At 46.8% G+C, this 19,284-nt stretch overlaps 2 protein-coding genes and 1 long non-coding RNA gene across 12 annotated transcripts in view; 1 reads left to right on the forward strand and 2 right to left on the reverse strand.

The window, feature by feature from the left end:
* LOC127592832 (TRAF2 and NCK-interacting protein kinase-like) overlaps positions 1-4,335 on the reverse strand; it is a 23,076-nt gene extending 18,741 nt beyond the window's left edge. For 3 of the 6 annotated variants that reach the window (XM_052053808.1, XM_052053807.1, XM_052053806.1), the window contains exons 1-3: positions 4,037-4,334; positions 1,524-1,589; positions 270-326 (exon numbers count right to left, since the gene is read on the reverse strand). In XM_052053808.1, coding sequence (XP_051909768.1) covers positions 270-326; positions 1,524-1,589; positions 4,037-4,093 — 180 coding nt within the window. In that variant the 5' untranslated portion in view covers positions 4,094-4,334. Of the gene's footprint in view, positions 1-269; positions 327-1,523; positions 1,590-4,036 lie in introns of all 6 variants that reach the window. The other 3 variants (XM_052053809.1, XM_052053805.1, XM_052053804.1) reach the window with 2 other exon arrangements.
* Positions 4,313-5,445, forward strand: LOC127592863 (uncharacterized). Its single transcript, XR_007960232.1, has 2 exons — positions 4,313-4,442; positions 4,950-5,445. It is a non-coding gene; the product is annotated as an uncharacterized LOC127592863 (long non-coding RNA).
* Positions 5,160-19,281, reverse strand: LOC127592835 (phospholipase D1-like). Of its 5 annotated transcripts, none has more exons than XM_052053815.1 (27): positions 19,129-19,281; positions 18,385-18,488; positions 14,304-14,474; positions 14,051-14,211; positions 13,790-13,932; positions 13,597-13,702; positions 13,204-13,269; positions 12,913-12,971; positions 12,742-12,834; positions 11,778-11,930; positions 11,532-11,681; positions 11,283-11,366; positions 11,114-11,195; positions 10,920-11,030; positions 10,675-10,857; positions 10,337-10,553; positions 9,922-10,050; positions 9,495-9,613; positions 9,299-9,412; positions 9,092-9,202; positions 8,761-8,849; positions 8,455-8,568; positions 8,199-8,248; positions 7,626-7,760; positions 7,403-7,556; positions 7,129-7,246; positions 5,160-6,314 (listed from the first exon to the last, which is right to left on the reverse strand). In XM_052053815.1, exons 3-27 carry the CDS (start codon positions 14,440-14,442, stop codon positions 6,090-6,092), a joined length of 3,105 nt encoding a protein of 1,034 aa, XP_051909775.1. In that variant the 5' UTR covers positions 14,443-14,474; positions 18,385-18,488; positions 19,129-19,281; the 3' UTR covers positions 5,160-6,089. The 5 variants fall into 5 exon arrangements, with proteins under 5 accessions (XP_051909775.1, XP_051909778.1, XP_051909777.1 ...); XM_052053818.1 differs by having other exon boundaries at positions 14,300-14,474; XM_052053817.1 differs by lacking the exons at positions 18,385-18,488; positions 19,129-19,281 and adding an exon at positions 16,885-16,970.
* Between the last annotated feature and the right edge of the window lie 3 nt (positions 19,282-19,284).

Genomic DNA, 19,284 nt, shown 5'->3' on the forward strand with positions numbered 1-19,284 from the left:
CCCACAATGTGAAATGAGTTTGACACCCCTGGTACAGGCCTTTGAGTATCGTTGTGGGTGATCCATGTATTTAAGTAGCAGTTATTTGATATGCTTCATCTATGCCAATTTTTCGGTAGCCTATCGATGGTGTTTGACGTTATGACATTAAGATAGCAAAATGTTTAAGATTAAAATTTAATAAAGTGAGAATTTCGGAGCGATGGCACATGTATCACGTGTCCAACATATCCGTCACGATGTACCGCGCGTATGCGGGCGTTACTTACGCCTGTGACATCCATGACCTTGATTGCCGCCAGCTGGCCAGTCTTGACGTGGCGACCCTGAAACAGAGACACTTTTTTCTTTAATCATCATAATAAATGTGATGAAAACTAAAATTCTTGCTGTTTGAGCGCTTCATGTGTTATGAATGGCCGCAAGTGACATCTAAAGGTAGAGCGTCTTCGACTGAAATTGTTCAGCCTGTCACTACATGTCGCTGGCATATAGAAAGATGAGCAAAAGTTACATTGCTTATAGTCAATAAATAAATCATTTTGAACCCAAATGAGCTATTCCCCTAATTGGTGACCTCCTCCAAAGAAGCGTGAAGACATTTCCATCCACATCAGTCATCGGATTGGACGTCAGGTTTGACAGTGTGACAGTGAGCGGGAGGTTGTTGGCGGCAACCGGCGGGCAATAAAAGTGAAGCGAGAGGAAGCGATAGCATCTCTGGTTGCTTATCTCTCTTCCTGCAACACTGACGCCTGCCACAAATTTGCCCCCGTTCGCCGCCGTGTGCGCTTTTGTGTGAAATTCGCACACACACCTGCAGGGAGAGGAGGAGGTGGACGTCTTTAGCTGCAGCCTCACCAACAACAACAATCCTCAGGTGCTGTGTTCAGACACGCCTCACACATTCCTCGCGCGGTGTTGCCGCTCAAATGACTTCAATATTATCACGGACGAGCTTAAGATGGATGGATTACTGGAATTGATTGAAGGCGTTTTCCATTCAATAGGGAAAGATCGCCAATGAATGAATGAAACTTGTATCTCAAGGAACAACTTTGTGGTTTCATGAAATAGGAATCATCTCCCAACCTAAAAAAAAAATACTCAGCAGTCTAATGAGTCAGTACGCCTGACTCAGTAGTTAGTATTAAGCAAGCCACTTATGTGTTGCGCAAGAATGTATATTTATCATTGAGTGTGCACATTTTTTTTGCTGAAAAACGTCTGGCTGTCTAGAGCCGCTGGAACGTTCACAACGGCCATTTTCACAACCTTCGATTGAACATCCGAGAGCACCACGAGAAGTAAATTTGATGTCATCCAGGTTTGTATGTTTTGTCGATTCATGAACCTGATGGGACCTTCTGCCTGGGAAGCAAATCAGGGCCGCTGCACCATGTCTGGGAATGTGCGGCTTAGAGGGTATGTGTTTACATTAAACAGCTTAAATCTGATAACTATCAGAAATATACACACAGAGGGGATCAGAGATAAAGTCTGGAGTTTACCGGTTACCTTACCTTGTATACTTGGCCATAGGTGCCATTGCCAACCAGTTCGACCAGCTCAAAGATGCCCGCCGGGTCCTGGGAAAGATGCAAAACAATTTAGTAAACAGGAAATAGCTACACAAGAACCTGGAAACTAGACTAGTACTTTAACGTACGAGTGCGAACCGTTGCTTGGATAAAGCTAAAAGAGTGAGAAGATGCTAAGTTACAGATAAGAGATGCTGAGTCGGCACGAGATGATGCTAACATGAAGCTAAAAGACGCGGAGTAGGAAAGCGACGACGCTATAAGCTAAAAGATGCTAATAACATAAGCTTACATGGCCGTGAAACCATGTTAAGCTTAAGCTAAAAGATGCTGAATAGGAAAGAGACGACACGGCAAGCTAAAAGATGCTAGGTTGGCGTCAAACGATATTAGGCTAAAGCTAATGGATGCTGGGTAAGAGCGAGATGACGCTAAGCTGAACTTTAAAGATGCTGAGTAGCAGATAGATGACGCTACAAGCTAAAATATGCCAAATAGGAGCGAGGCAATGCTAAGATAAAGCAAAAAGATACTGAATAGAAGCGAGCTGATGCTAAGATAAAGCTAAAAGATTCGGAGTGGGGAGAACGCGAAAGGTAAAAATGGACAACCCTATAAGCTAAAATATGCGACGTCCACGTGAGACGATATTAAAATAAAGCTAACAGACGGGAAGTAGCACTCTTGGAAGACATTAGGCCTCTAATCTGAGGAAAATTCATCAATCATTTGTAGCCCATTTTGGGGGTTACTTTAGCAATCCTAAATTGTATTCCCACCACCTTTCATGTTTGAGTTTTATTGACTATCGGCCCTTTTCAAACTAGCTAGAAAAGATGAGTTAGCTGATATTTTTTTTTGTCGCGACAGCACCGCTGTCCAGTGTTTGAATGACAATGAGAGAAGCTAGCTGTTGTGTCATGTGCCCCCCAAAAATAAGTCCATGATCCATTTTGGGTGTTTTTAGTGCTTACTGTAGGACTGCCAATCGCTATATGTACTGTATGCAGAGAAGGTGCTGAAGCAAAAAGAGATTTGGAGGGGCAACAATCTTACAAAAAGCTTGTAGTCTCTGTTGGCAAAATGTACGCAAGCGATGTACGTACCGCCCGGACACATTCAGGTCAGTGGGACCGAGCTCAGCTTCTCAATATATTACCACTCTTGTATTCTCCCAAGTCCACTCTCTGTAGCAAACCGCTTCTTCTTTGACTGTTATCTTTTTATAGTTTAATAAAAGTGATAAAGTGAAAATTACTCGATGTGCTGCTTCAAAAGCCTATAGGGACCCGCCGTATAACGTTTATAGATCAATTCGCAACGGATTCCATCGATGCGATGGTCCATGTCGGGTTTGGCTGCATCATGGAAGTGTGCTGTGGGTTTTTAGAGGTTCAATTATCGAGTCTCTTCAGGAGGGATGAAAGGACAGCTTTGTAAGTTGGAGATAGGTGGTGTCGGACAAGACCCCTTCTCTATTTTGAGACAGCTTCTCAACCTTAATGTACTGCAGATGGCCTCTCTCACTCCTGTTTTCCCCTAATCCAGAATGTTCATCCTGAAAAGAGGTGCCGCTTTTCTGTAGCTAGACAACGCTAATCGGCGTCTACAATTTGCCAAAAGCAAAGAACATAACGCTTTGTAACAACAAAGGGAAGTGAGGAAGGTTATCAAAGTGAATGAGCGTGCGTGCGCAAGTGTGTGTGTGTCATCTCGGTCCTGTGTGACCTAATTTCTCCTCACTGATGGAGACATTTGCGGCCTACAATTCATCTGCTCTTTTCTGACATCTCTGACACACATGTACACGCGCACACACTCCTGTGTCGCACCCTCCATCATGTCCAGACTTGACTGCAGGTACTATGTTTCGTGTAGCGTGTTGTTCACTGTTGTGTGATTAGAATAATAGAGAAGAGACACGAGAACGCGCACGCACGCGCGGTGACACGCACGTCTGGGCCATACTTGAAGCTGTAAGTTGGCGCGCACGCGCTTGAACGCGCCCGCCCACACATTCCTTAGCTGTAGTGTACTAGAGTGCACGTGCGCGTGCCCACCAAGCGCGTCACTGCTGCTGCTGTGACCACAACATCACGAAATGGCGGAACTGGCTGGCTGGCGCCCGCGCCCGCGCGCGCGTCTTCTCGTTGGGATTTACGTGCATGCGCGTCAAGGCAAACGATTGAACGAGACGGGCGCGCGCGCGCACACACACACACACACACACACGCACACACACACACACACACACATCTGTAATAATCGAGGTGTGAGTACACGCAGCCTGGATTGTTAAGAAAACGCGTTCACGCGCACGACATATGGAGCATGTAACGAAGCAGCACGCGCACGCGCACTGCCGGTAGGATGAGGGGTGGTGGGGGGGGGCAGGCAGGTTGAAGAAGGATGATGAGGAGGAGGCAAAAGGGTGAGACGGAGGAGGAGGACAGGACAGGTGCTGGGCAACACGCACGCGCGCATACTCGGCTTACACGCAGAGCAGACAGGTCGATTTCGTCCAGACTCCTCGCGGGGGAGTCGCTCGCCATGGCGGCGGAAGAACGGATGGTTCACTCAAGATGGAAGGAAGGGAAGAAGCTTCCTCGACTCGTTCTGGTATCTCACTCCCTCCTCGCCCTCCTTCTCCTTCCTCCTGGATCACCTCCTCCTCTCCCCCCTCTTCTTCTTCCTCCAGCCACGCGGTCGGGCGACGTCAGGAAGAAGAAGAAGCGACGACGACGTGCGGTGAGCCTTCAGGTACTGCTACATGCCTCCACCTGCGCGGACGCGCGCACGACAGAGTGCAATAGCAGCGGCGCGCACTCCACAACGTCACTCGCCGGTCGCGCGCGCGAATCCCGGGAGGGGCGTCATGAGGACACGCCCACTACTGAGAAGGTATCGTGTTTTGGTGAACTGATAATTTAAATCAGGTGTTTTGGAGTAGGGAGAGTTCGAAAACAGGCAGGATATTAGTCTCGAGGAACCAGAGTTTAGAACATCACAAATTGTATAACAAAAGCTAAATAAAAATAGGATTTGAATACATACATACAATATGAAAATGAACGTTTTCACTATAACTAGTTTTTTCCCCCCAAAAAAATTGTTTTGTGCACCCAATGCAGTTCGTTAGTCATTTTTTTTGTTCCCGCAAAATTTTCACTACAATGACCATGGTCCAGTGAGTGAGAGCTGGTGCCGGTGGAGAGCAAACCTCAACTGAATCAATCCAAGCATTTGGCGCCACCCAGTGGCCACAGGTGGAAAATTAGGCTACATTTTGAGGTTTTCTCAGGACAAAGCAAAAAATAAAAAATAAAAAATCTTTCACACCCGCTAGTGAGGATATTTTCAAGTGTGTCAGCCTGTAGTTGTTGAAGAACTTGATCTCTCTCTTCTCAGGTGGTCCAACCTCACTGAGCTCTTAACTGTTGTCAGCCTGGAACCAGCATTTTCCTTTCATCGTCAAATAATAACCCCAAAATTGCAACGAGTGTCAGTTCTTCAACCCAATCTGCTGGGTCAAAAATAATTAACCCAACCTTGAGTGAAAGTAACCCATTCTGATCAAAATCCACATCTCCCCAGCAGACTAGGAAAACAATCCACCAATTTTTTTTCACATGTGCATTATTTATTTGAAGGAGCACAAGGAGACATCCAGACACTCGTCACGACGACGATGACACGAGGAATCTGTGCAAAATAGTGCATTTGGTTGGAGGACACACACAGACGCGACATGCAGGACGGCAACAACGCTCGCTTCCTGGGAACATTTCCGTGTTTCAAGGCAACTTGAGGGTGGCAAAGATTGTTACAAATAAGGCGGAATCGCTGTGAGGTAGAAAAAAAAGGCGAGGAGGAGTAAGAGAGAGAGAGAGAGAAAAAAGGAGAACAAGAATAACAAGGAGAGGAAAATGAGGAAGAGGAGAACAAGGAGAAGCAGAGTGAGGAAAAGGAAGAGGGGAAAGAAGAAAAGCGAGGGAGGAGAAGAATTAGAGAAGAGGGGGACCAGGAGGATGAAGAGGAATATAGAGTGAGAAGAAAGAGGACAAGGACGAAGACAGGAAATAATGAGGACAAGGATGAAAAGTAGAAGGGGGAGAAGTCAAGAAAGTAGCGGGGAAGGTGAAGATTCCACCTTGGTGTGAGCCATCCAGAAGACAAACACGGCGAGAACAAACAACAACATGCTCGTCACGCATTGATGACATCACACATGCTGGGATGACATCGCTGTGGGATGGGCTCGTAGCAGCCTGAGCCAGTTAGCACAGCCACACGGGACGCTTCCCGTGACGAGGACATCGCGTCCGATTTAAAGTGACCGGCGGAACGTTTTTTTTTTTTCACCCAGAGACCAAACGACTTCCTGTGGGCCGGCTTAACAGTCGGTGCCCGTTTGGCACTTTGGGAGCATGCGAGGCGGGGCGAGGAGCCGCGAGTTACATCTACTGTCGTCACTCTTTTCAGTTCTTGAGGTTTGTTGGAAGGAGACAGAGGAAAGGGAAAGGTCCCGCGGGTTCGTCCGGAAGGGGCTCAGGTCCAAACCTCCATGGGCATCATGGCCTCCTTGGAGCCGATGGGAGGGAGGAGGTTCTGCTCGGCGAGGAACTGCAGAGGGAACTGCACCACGAAGCCACGGATCTTCTTGAGCTCCTCTTGGGCTCGGGCTGGGTCTTCCTGGTCCAGGCCCGGCTTGCTCAGGTAGCCCTCCAGCTCGAGGATGTTGCGCACGTCGCTGGACGGGAGGCAGCGGAACACCTGGAACGGGACACAGCGACAACAACCGACTTGTCACCCGACACGCAAACTTTGCAATTGTTTAACAGCGAGTGCTACGCAGGTTCTCTCTAGTGCATTGGGTGTCAAACATACAGCCCGCGGGCCGGAACCGGCCCCCCAAGGAGGTTCGATCCGGCCGGCGGGATCATTTAAAAGTTTAAAAATGCATTAAAGACACAGAATGAATATTTTAAATAAAATGCAATTCGTGGATTATCCGCTAGGGGGCATACAGCTTTGATCACAGTAGAAGACAACATTGTTTTGATCAGGGAAGAAAACAGCAGTCTCAGTCTGTCACCGAGATCCACCCAACGCAGCAAATTATATGAAAGCGCCAATCAATGCTTCTCAAAACCAAAACAAAGGAAAGAGATGATATTTTGGTGATTCATAACACAGTATGGTATAATGTTCATGGTTCGGCCCACTTGACATCTACCGAGTCCGTATGTGGCCCACGATGTGAAATGAGTTTGACACCCTTGCTCTAGTGGTACGCAAAAAAAATGATTGATTGAAAGCTACATACTCTGCATCCCGCTCAAGCAGCTTTCCGTAGTTTCAAGAGTATTCATAGTATTTTAAGAAGTACAGTATATGAATACATCCAGGAATATTTTGGTCATATTATCTGTGAACACTTGGGTCTACTACGCAACTGTATTTCAACGGTGGTCTTTGGCCATTTGGGTGGTACTTGAAGAGTTATGCATTTTTTTAGAGCCCCTCTTTTCAGTCATTCTGTCAGTCACAGTTTGATCTTTGAATGTTAGCTTCTAATGTTTTCTACCTTCTGGTAGATGGTCGCGTTGCGGGCGCATGTGGTCATCCAGACCTCCTTGTAGAACTGATCGCTGATGGGGTCCGACACGTCGATGCTGGCATCGGTGTGAGCGCCCAAAATCATCCTGACAGACAAAAGGGATAAATAACATCGCTAGACGCATAGGAAGGCCGTTCATTCGTTTTCAATAGCGCTGTTATAATTAGGATCATGGGAAGGAGCTCCGCCCCCTTGATGACAAGAGTGTAACAATCGCTGCGGCGTTGAGAGTCTGTCATACTTGAAGCACTCGAGGCGAAGGTGCAGTGCGAAGCGTCCCGCCTGGTACTTCAGCCCGTCCATGACGGACGTCACCGTCTCCGAGTCCTCCACGATCACGGCCACTTCGCTGTCCCGCTTTCCCAGCATGCTGCGGTCGTTGATGTTGGCCGAGCCTGCGGGCCGCACGCCGGTTACTCGGGTCGGCCGGCGCCGATGGCGGGGGCGCGTTTTTGCGGGTTTACCGATGATGACGGTGTTGTCGTCGGCGATGAGCATCTTGCTGTGCACGTAGATGAGCTCGGTGACCAGTTTCCCCTCGAGCTCAGCGTGCGTCCTAAGGCCGGCGATGGAGATGTAGTTCATCCACTGGTCGTCCACTGCGGATCGCAATCATCAACACATTGGTGAGCGATATCAACATTTTAAATAAACAACAATGAAGTTCCATTCAAAATTTAAAAAAATATATTCCAGACAAAAGAGACAAATGAGAATGAAATACTCCATATCAAAAGGCCAATACATTCAGCCAAACGGCCGCTAGCGTGATGCTAATGTATAAAGCAAAACACCATAGACATGCTAAGGGAAATTAGCATCAATGTCACGGTAATTGTAAAAATTCACGTTTTTATGAAGGAACATTTGGGAGAGCACTCCAAATGAAAAATTAATTGGAATTAGTTATTAGTTAGAGTTTCAGCCCCGAAAATCTCGAAATAAATAGACGCTCCATGGTTAGTAGATCATCTTCCACATCTGCTTACGTTTCGTAAATTAGCCCATTGTAGATGACTTCCTGTCAGGTGACTTACTTTCTCTTTTGAGCTGGGAGATGATGGAGTGGTCGCCTCTGTTCATGGTCCTGCGCAGGAGACACATTGTTGCTTGAATGCAAGAACTGACAGAGAGGCGTCACTCTTTGCTAATTTGCACAAGGTGGCTGGGCGGCCATGTTTACGCAAGCTTCACAGGAACGCGCACATCAATGACACACTCAGTCAATGACACAAACACACACACGCACACACACACAGTCCCGAAATGTCACTCCGCCCCTGCCCCGCCCACCTGTAGTTAAAGTGCATGATGGCCTGGATGGCGCTTCCTCCCCCGGTGCGGATATCACCTTCAAAGCCTGGCAGCAGAGGCGTGACCACGTACACGCGGTACTTTTTACCTTCCCTGAGAGACGAAAACCAAAATCGGCATTTTAACACACAATTACGATCGACATTAAATGTAGACTTAGAATACGACGATGCAGGGGCCATGACAAAAAAAAAAAACAGGAAATTGGCCATATATGGACATACACTTTGCATCCTACAGGGACGCGATAAAAAAATAGAGTGCGTGAGTGTGTGTGAGCGTCACCTGTGTGCTTTGATGATTCGTTCGGCGATGGCGTCTCCAATCTTGTTGAAAACGTGTCTGTTGTCTGCACAGCTGATGAAGAACTGATTCTGGAAAGAAACGCAAATACCATACAACTATGTCATACTTTGTAAAATATTGCCACTGGCAACAAAAGTGAGTCCACCCCGAAGTGAAAATGTCCAAATTGAGAGCTTGATAAAAACCTGGCTAGTTAGCCTTATATGAACCTTTTCCAAAGTGGTGCCCTTAGATACACGTAGAATTTATCACGCACGCATTTGCCACCCCCCCCCCCCCCCCCACACACACACACACACACACGACACACCTCGATGTAGATGAAATGCTGGCTCTTCTCGATGACCTGCACGTATGCGTTGTGGATGGACTCTTCGTGGTACTTGATGCCGGCCGACCAGTCAGATGCTGAGCGAAGGATCTGGAAAGACGGGAAGTCAATCGGACACATATTACATCAGGAACGGTTGACGTCAGAGACAGTTTCTCAAGTGCGAACGATAAAATGGCCTCAAACCTGAACTTTGGTGTTGACGCATCCGGGGACTTGGTAGCGCTGATGGCCAGCGGTGGTGTGCGACTTGGGCAGAAGGTAGGGGAAGGACAACAAACGATATTTCGGCTTCACAATCTGCCGAGAAAAAAACATTGATTTCATTTTAATCGATTGAATTGAGTTTACTGGTCAGGAAAACATTTTCAAGCCATGTGACCTTGGTGAAATTCCATCGCTGGATGAAGTGTCTGGCCACGTCACGCGCCGCTTTGCCGTGAACCACCGACGAGATGTCGTGCCAGGGCATCCTGGGCGTCACGTGACGGTCGATGAAATCTGGAAGAGCAAAGATAACGGGATGGATGAATTGCGTTTAAGGCAAATATTAAATATCGTCCAATTATGAGCGCAATGTTTGAGAGACTTCAAGCCAAAAACATCCACATAGCTTAGCCTTTCAGTCTGCTATCTTTATGCTAATGCTAATTAGCATCTACGCGGCGGCGCTTTAACCCTTTAAGCAACAAACTGAAGACAACGTGCAGACAGACAATACGACTACATTTGGTCATATTCGTCATCCTCAGCGTAGAATGATTGTGAGTGCCGTACTGATGAGTTAAGAGAGGAGCTGAGACGTTTACCATCAAAAGGTTTGTCCAGTTCGATCCAGTCCTTGTGCACAAAGTTGCAGTAATCTTTGCCGTGCCAGAAGCGCGTGTTCCCGCACAAGTCATCTTCGCACGACTGCATGTTCCGCTCCGCCTCGCTTTCTGAAATGTGAGACGGAGATCTTAGGAGAAGGTGTGTTTGAGTTTTTAATGGGTTTGGAGATTTTTGAAAAGAGTTTTTTGGGTGAGTGTGATATATATATATATATATATATATATATATATATATATATATATATATATATATTTTTTTGGTACGTGTAAGAGAGGATTATTTGATCATCAGTTGAAAGTTTTTTTGGGGTATGTCTAAAAATGTGTTTGTATGTGATAGATTTTTGTAATGTGATTTTTCATTGTGTGAGAGGTTTGTTGTGTGGGTCTGTACCTGTCGCGTCTGGGTCAAGTTCATCATCGCTGTCGGCGTGGACCAACCCGTGCTTCTGCAGGTGGCGCTTGATGCTCATTTTGGCCCTCCGCATTCTGCTTTGACCTTTGATCTTCGGTTGCACCACCGTGTCGTCTGCTGAAAAGGCGGCGTTCCCGTAGCTGCCGTCGCCCTTGCCGTTGGCTACGGTGGCCACGTTGGTGTATGATGCCTCAACCTAAAACAGATACAATCACAAATACAATACAAATGGAATAACAATGTAGTAACATTGTAGTAACATGTAAATAAATGAAATGTAATGTAACCGTTTGTAATAATGAGCAATGCAAAGTGACCTGCTCCGTTTGCGAGAAAGTGACACTCCCCACGTCGGTGAGCCTGTGTTCTTGGTCGTCCCAGCGACCGTACGCCATGTCGATCCCGCCCACGAAGGCCACCGATTGATCGATGACCACTATCTTCTCGTGATGAGCCCACAGGTACACGGCGGATGACACGTGGTCAGGGTGACGCATCACCTGCGCGACAACGACAAGTGTCACGCGAGACCAACACGCACCGCCCGCGCGTCCACACCCACCTTGATGTTGGGGTGAAGGTGGCGTAGCGTCTGCTTGCTGTATCCCGAGTTGATACCCAGCGCCAGCTCCACTTCCTTGTACAGCATGACGTAGATGTGTACGCCTTGAAGCTGTTAGCAAAGAGTCACAGGGAAGGTCACGATGCGGAATTCCCGCCCCCTTGCCGCCAAACGCCGCTTCCCGCCACACCCACCGCTTTACGCCGCAGCAGGTGGTCCAAACGCCAGCGGTTGCCCTCCACGATGGGCCGCTTCAGGAAGATCTCAGGACTTAACCTGACATAACACACACACACACACACAGGGTAACGTATGAGATCACACACAAATGAAGTGACCGCCGAGGGAACTATTGGTACTCACCACCAGTCGGTGATGAAAATGTCTTCTTTGGCCTCCTCAAGAGCATTGGCCAAATCTTCCATGTATGTCTTCCCATTCACGTACCTGGAGACCACACACACACAGACAGACACACAAACACACACACGCACGCCTTGGCTTGACTGCGCCGTTTCATTTTCCTGATGGATGCCGCGGCTCCTTGCGATGCTTTTCGCAATGGAAGGTAGAATGGAAATGAGGTGGATGAGCGGCGGTTGCCGTGGTTACCATTTGGCGGGGATGTTCTCCTCCTGCCTGGCGAAAGAGCCGAAGCGATGGTCGGTGAGGAAGGCGGCGCCGTGTTTGTATACGAAGCCCTCGATGGCCTGCCCCCACCAGCGGGCGTGCCGGAAGCTGCTGCACTTCAGCACTAAGCACCTGCATGGACACGTGAGCTTGGTTACTACTTCAGTTTCGTGTACTAGTACTTTTTTTTTATTGTGGGTCGGGGGGCGAGGGTGTGGTGGTGTTGACCTGGACAGGCTGTCAACGCGCACGCCGTGCTGTGTGTCCGTGTCTTTCGAGTCCATCTTGACACTAAATTCCTTGTCGAACAACATCACGAAGGAAATGGCGCCCGAGTCGGGTTTCATGTACAGCAGGAACGAGTCCTTCACCACCAGCCACCTAATCAAAGTCCGTTAAAACCCAAGACGCAAATTATGACGTTCAAAAGGTCCATCGCTGAAAGGTTTCTCAAACCGCAACTGTCGATGCTAATTGTTACCGTGTCAATGGCGTTTTCTATTATATGTTAGCTTTAAGCTAGCGGGCCATTCACAAATGATGTCATTCAAAAAGTCCATCGCTTACAGGTCTGTAAAAACCGCAGCTGTCGATGCTAACTGTTACCGTGTCAATGGCATTTTCTATTATGTTAGCTTTAAGCTAGCGGGCCATTCACAAATTATGTCATTGAAAAAGTCCATCGCTTACAGGTCTTTAAACACCGCAGCTGTCGATGCTAACTGTTACAGTGTCAATGGCATTTTCTATTATATGTTAGCTTTAAGCTAGCGGGCCATTCACAAATGATTTCATTCAAAAAGTTCATCGCTTACAGGTCTTAAAAAAAACGCAGCTGTCGATGCTAACAGTTACCGTGTCAATGGCGTTTTCTATTATATGTTAGCTTTAAGCTAGCAGGCCATTCACAAATGATGTCATTCAAAAAGTCCATCACGTACAGGTCTTAAAAAAACCGCAGCTGTCGATGCTAACAGTTACCGTGTCAATGGCGTTTTCTATTATATGTTAGCTTTAAGCTAGCAGGCCATTCTTAAGGAAACGTTTGACTATTTTGATTATACAATATGAAATTTGTTTTTCTTGTTACACTTCAAACCCTCTTTGAACCTGTAAAATGTACTTTAGTCCAGTAATGGAGTATTTGTATTTCGTTCCTTGCCGCTATTTGTGGCGTGCCATGCGTACTGACCGTTTGGACCAGCGGTAACACATTTTGGTGCGACCGCAGCAGTTGAGTCCCGGGATCCGATGACCGCCAGACCGCTTTAGAACCATGCCTTCTCTACGAGCACACACACCGACGCAAAACACTTGAGCGTGCCGTAACTGTTAGTTAGAAGCGGCCAATCGAATCACTTACAAGCCTTTCGGACCCAGATCATGGATGAATGACAGCTGGCTGACTTCAATGAACTCCATCTGACAGCAACGGGAAGTCCAGGAATTCAACGTAAACGACAACAACAAATAAACAACAGCCCGAATTACTACTTGAGTGCAAGTTCTACTTCCGCACAGCGTACATCTACAATTTAAACACAACCTTATACTTTTTCTCGACCAAGGTTCTACGAAAGCCAAAGGTTCTTGAGAAACAAGATTCTACTCCCACACAAACGTAATCAAAGTTTTTGCGGTGTCGGCGGCTTACCATGGCATGGTAGTTACGATATGTCGGCATTTTGAGGAGCTTGTTGAGGTAATCTTCCAGTTGTTTCTGGACAAAGAGCGGCACAGGAAAATCAACGTTAGCTAGTTGGTTAGCAGGTTGGTTTAACTAGCTACCACAAAGAATAAATAACTGTGAGAATGTGGTGCTGCTCTGCGTGTGATAAAGTCGCACGTGTTTGACAGTTTCCGATCATCATAACATCAATGCTAATTTCAGTTAGCCCGCCGGTGGTGTTTCAAATGATATGTTAGCATTAAGCTAGCGGTAGGACAAGTCAACAATGTTTAATGGCTTTTGTGTAATGTAGCAGTTTTTTTTTCAGTCAATTTCAACTGAGAGCAAGCCCGCAGGTAACAATCTTAACTGACGGACCTTGCGGCTGGACACTTGCTCCTCCCTAACCAGGTCGTCTCCTCTTCCTCTGGGCAGGGTGGGGATCTCCCTCCCCTCCCCACCCGTCTGCCTCCTGATGGTGTGACTGCATACGGAAAAAACAAAAAAACAAAAACATCAGCGAGTGAATCGGTGAAACTTACGGAAAATCTCTAAAGTTGATGCTACAGACCTGCGCGTGGGCAGCGGCAGATTGAGGACGGCCTTGTAAGTCTTCAAGTCCCTGTGGAGATCCTGGAAGTGCTTCTCCTTCTTCTTCACCAACCACGTGTACTCGCCGTGTTTCATCTCGATCTTGTACACCGCCGGCATGGACTGGAACATCACACAAACACCAAAAAAACGTATGAACAGAAGACACAAGTCGAAGATCCCGGTCCATGACAGGACTTTAGAGCGTGAAGGTTGGGATCTGCTTGGACTCATCTGGCACCTTGCTGACGCTCCTCTGCTGGCTGATGTTGAAGCGGTCCTGGGCCGACGTGAAGCGTTCCACCTCCAGGATCTTGGCGGTGATGGGACGGGACAGGAAGGCCGACTTGCAGTCCTTGAAGCCGACCATGTTGTATATCGCTCGGAAGGGCAACCCGTCCCCTGTAATGGCATTAAATTCAGACTACCACTGGACCGTGGTGCCTGCAACACAATTCTCAGGATCAGTCTACGAGAATTATTACAGTACCAACCTGGCTGTCCGCCGTCATCGTTGTGAACTCCGCCGTCGCCCATGTCGAGTTCGCGGGCGTCCAGCGTCTCCATGATGCCGCTCATGTCGCTAGCGACCAGTTGCAGCGTGCTGGTGGTCGCCTGGGTTTCACCCAACATGGCTAACGCTCAGCTGGGAGCCCGAGGCTCACCTGGAGAGACAGGTAGAGAGGTACTGACGGGGAGGATACATTAAGACAATCGGCTATTGCTATATTGCAGTTTTTAATTCACCGCAGTACATCTCAGGTAAACATTGATAGCTAACAGGACGTAGCCTACCACAGCTAGTTAGAACTTATTTTAATCCCTCATGGACGGTTTTGAAAGAAGGAAGATGGAAACAAGCCGCTAGTGGTCATTCAATCGCTTTATTAAAACTCATTCACTCCCAAAGACGTTTTTATACGTCTTTTCAGACTTGGTTTAGAATTGGCTGGTACTGAATGATTTAAACAAACAGTAACAAAATATAATCATCAAAAATTCATTCTTAGTTCACCTGCCGGTAGACGTCGTCGCAGTTTACTACAGTATAGCAGCTAATGCTAAAGCAAACAATGGGGAAGGTAAAACATTGTGATTGGCCCAGTGGCAAAGTTTTATTAACATTGCGATAACACACTTCTAATGACTTGATTTTCGCAAAGCTTGTTTTCAAAGAGTGAGCCCGTGCGTGCCTCGCCTAAATATGGTCAGCAAACAGTTGCCTGCAAGAATAATATACGGTCCAGACAGCGTTGACAACGTGCCGTTTAGCACTCAAGTTAATTGCCGGCGCGCTAACACACATACTGGCACTGAGCTGAGGCTGCTACAGAGAGCAACAGCATCACCCTCATTGCGCTACCACACACACACACACACACACACACACACTGACCTGAGCCAGCAACGGTAAAGCCCATCCTTATCCTCACCTACTGTGCTCCCCTGCCACTCGAGAATGCAAGCCCGTGTGGCTACACACACGCACACACACGGAGACAGACAGACAGACTGACACACGCCGTGTCAGGCAGTCAAGCGGACCAGTGCGGCATGCGGAGGAGAGAAACCTGACTTGGCAAAGAGGAAGCGCCATTGGCCCGACGGGCTGTCTGGAGCTTGCCTGACAGCCAATGAGAGGACAGTGGGGACGGATTGTGGTCGGTCTACCTGTGCGTGTGTGCGTGCGTGCGTGCGTGTGTGTGTGTTGCAGACAGCAATGGTCGCCAACATTCACTTCCCGCAATGCTAAACTATTTCCCAAATAGGTGTCACGCAGTCGCACTCACACAAAATCTCTCCCATGTCACACAACCATCATAAAATGGCTGCCACATGACAGGAAGTCAACAGCAAAAAAAATAAAATTAAAAAAGTGTGGCAGAGGCGACGGGTCGATGCCAAGGCGTGTCCTTGTGTATTTGAGATAACCCGACACACGTGTCGTCCACAAAAAAAGACACAGAATTAGTTTCAGGTGGTCACACACACATAGACACGATCAAACAGGAAGAACCAGAAGAAGTGCGGCCTGGCGACTGACTTATTGTTGACATTCCACATGACTACTCGACAGTCACGCAGCACTGTGAACGGCCACCGTGATTTTTTTTTTTTTGTAACCTCCTACACACATGTCAAGGAAACCACAAAGAGACCGGTGATAATGCGTTTTCGTCAATTGAAGCGAAAAAACAGAGCAATCAGGTTTGATTTTGCCTTCGGGCACAGCAGAGGACAAATATTGGCTGACTGACTAATCGAGTTTAAACCACAAGATTGCAATTCACTGACATAACGTGAAAGTATGTCAGACGTCTCCCGACTATTGTCCGTAAAAGACAACTGGAAGCTTTTTCAGTCTCACGCTGACAAGGACGTACACACACGCGCGCGCACAAAGGATAATGCGAGCGTGACGCAAAGCAAACTAGTCGCACAAGAGTGACATTGATGAAAAAAAAATGTTGGGAATTCAACAGGCGAAGAGAGCAAAACAATCTTCATCACGCATCTTCGCCTCACACCTGGAGGCGTTCAAGGGCGCTCCGAAAATCAGAATCAAGCGTGATGCAGCATCATTTCGGTAAGTCGTGGCAAGAGTCACGACCGGAATTTCCCGCGAAACACGTTCGGTAAGCGGTTCATTGTTCAGAAACTCTTCCACCGGCGAATTCAGCCAGCATCTTGTCCTTTGTCATGTGACCTAAAATTAGCATCTTTTTTTTTTGGTTTTGTTTTGACAGACACATCTGGTTATTACTGCCTTCTGTAAGCTCTTACGCAACTTTGTTAACAACAACATGGAAGAGCAACATAAATTGCTGTCATTAATGATTCAAAGGTTAATGCCGGCTGCTTTCTGTCCATTACATCGACGGCTGATGATGATGATTATTGATAAAAGGCTGCACTTCCCTCTCACACACACACACACACACACACACCTTGAGCACTGAGTGTACAGTACGTTGGCCACTTAAAATGCACACATACACACCCACAAAGTCAATCTAATGCTTACATACTCACACAAATACAAACCACACGGACACACCCGAGCGCACAACGTACCTGCATGTAACAAAAGTGGCACCGATCACTCAAGTCTGACACTGAGTCAATGTTCATTGAGGAGGACAAGCTGCAGTGAAAGAGCAGCTTTCGCTCTCTCTCTCTCTTCTCTCATACACACACGCTTTCCTCACACTTCCTATGGGCAGCGTTTCAACACAAAACAACTAAAAGGAGCGCTCGTCGATGGCGTCATTTGACGATGGCGTCATTTTGAAAATGAAAATGCATTGCTTTTCAAAATGGAGAAGCGGCACCACACCGACTTTTTAAGAACTCACTCATTCCGCGTCCACGCTCGTAACTTTGAACTCCGATTCAAGCAAATTAATGCGGCGGATGAGCAAGGCAACTGGGGGTTACTATGGCAACGCCTCTCGGCATTCCCTGCCGCTCGGTCTCCATGGCGATGGCATCTAGGTAATGCAGTTTCAAGGTAACGTAATTTCTAAGTAACCCGGTTGTCACGTTTGGAACCCTAAGCCAGGTTTGAAAGCTTAATTTCAAACCGTAACCCGATCGGGACATGACAATTTTAAATCCAAAACTTGAAAACAGGATTCAAAACCAGAACCCAGTCTAACAACAACAACACCATAGGTGGCAATCATGAAACTGGATGATCAGTCATCAGACCTGAACCCAATCAAGCCAGCATTTTACTAACGGAGAAACCCACAGAAAAAAAAGAAACAAAAGCGGTTGTAGTAAAGGCCCCGGATTTCAAATCAAAAAAAGTAACAAGCTGGAGTCACCGCAAGTAAGGCTGAAATTTATTGGATGACGTCAGTTCCAGTACTTTTGCTCACTTGAAAAATGGGTGGCTTCTAAAAAAAGGTACGCTGTGACTTTGAATTATTGAACACATCTCGATGTAAATATCACAAAATAAAAGCTAGACTTCTCAACTTTCGTCTCTGATTCATCTTTTAATCTGAAACCCGAACGTCTTCAGTACACAACTGAAACAAAGGAACTGATTTAATGTAAGACCGTCCAATACTTTTTTTTGGGGGGGGGGCGGGGGAATAGTACGAAGACGCATGATGGGATACGTCATCGACACTGGCATATAGCGGCTAACCTATACCGCACTCCGCATTCCAATACCGCTGCAAAATGGCCATGTCATCCCACCGCAGACGTGACGGGAAGTAAAATAAAAAAATAAAAATGAAAAAGTGTGTCCATTTCCAGTCAAGAGGAGGAAGTGCGGTGGGAGAAAAAAGGAAGCTAGTCACGTGCTTGTCATTCAATCGAGACCCCCCCCCAAACCCACAACGTCAACACCACACCGGAAGAGCAGGTTCCGAGGTGATGCTCGTACACGTTGATTGATTTACGCACGCGCACAAAACAAAACTTTCGCAAAATCATACCCACGAGCGACGACCACACACACCTTCATACCTATGTTGAAACACCTGCACACCCACACAAGCGCGCGAGCGCGTGCGCGGCCACATACCCCGGAAGCAGGAATGCCAGCGTATATCTTACCTCCTCCTGAGAAGAAGCAACTGCTTGAGTGAGCCACGGAGCGCGAACACGTCGTGAAGTCGACGCCTCACTCACGAGATTCGCCGCACCAGCACTTCCTGTCCCTTCAAAATAAAAGAAAGGAAAAAGAGAGGACCCTCGTTCACATCATTACCGACTTTGGGTTTATTTTGAAAGCACAACACGTTATCCAGCCCACGGTGATATATTTCACCCATTGTAATGCCAAATAAAACACAGTATTGATCTGTAAATCAAGTCAGAATTTTTGGACACAAGCGTTTTATTTTGAAAACGCAGTTGAGCGGGAGAAATGGTCTAATGAACGTAGAGCATGTTATCTTTTTTATAAACAGTATTGACAATTCAATTATAATAAATTAAACGATTATTGGATCTTGAATACTTTTATCTTAACATTATTTATTTGTCGAATTTTGTGCATTAAGTTTGAGCAAAGTCCCTTGAGTATCAGGAGGTTCTAAAGTTTTTTAAATGGTTTATAAACCACTTCTGACGATCAAAATAAAACAAGTACAATTATAAATTGACACGCAACATATCAGTCATTGTAAACATGAAAAAAATGCTGACAGTCTTCCAAAAGCAGTTAAATTTTCAGTCACGTTCCATATGGTCCATATTTATATATTGTTTATCGCATTCACTTTAACGCATAACAAAAACAAATTGATTCATAGCCAAACTAAAAAGCCAATCTTCAAATAAAACCCTCCAAATTACCTTAGAGAAGTCATCAGAAGTGTGCTTTGAAGCTTATTGACGTTCATCTGCTTTTTGTGTCACCGCCCTGAAAGCAAACAGGTGTCGTGTACCTATGACGCTTTGTGACACACGTCACACGCAAAGCGCACACGCGGGCGGGGAAACAGTAACCGT

This window comes from Hippocampus zosterae, chromosome 20 (assembly GCF_025434085.1).
Source record: "Hippocampus zosterae strain Florida chromosome 20, ASM2543408v3, whole genome shotgun sequence".
In the NCBI taxonomy this organism is placed as follows: Eukaryota; Metazoa; Chordata; class Actinopteri; order Syngnathiformes; family Syngnathidae; genus Hippocampus; species Hippocampus zosterae.

Excerpts from the sequence above, each read along its gene's own strand:
- LOC127592835 (XM_052053815.1), bottom strand. The coding sequence starts at position 14,442 with ATGTTGGGTGAAACCCAGGCGACCACCAGCACGCTGCAACTGGTCGCT. Across the intron at positions 13,270-13,596 it reads AGCAAGTGTCCAGCCGCAAG|AAACAACTGGAAGATTACCT; the intron begins GTCCGTCAGTTA and ends CTCTTTGTCCAG. Across the intron at positions 9,203-9,298 it reads GCGTCAACACCAAAGTTCAG|ATCCTTCGCTCAGCATCTGA; the intron begins GTTTGAGGCCAT and ends CCGTCTTTCCAG.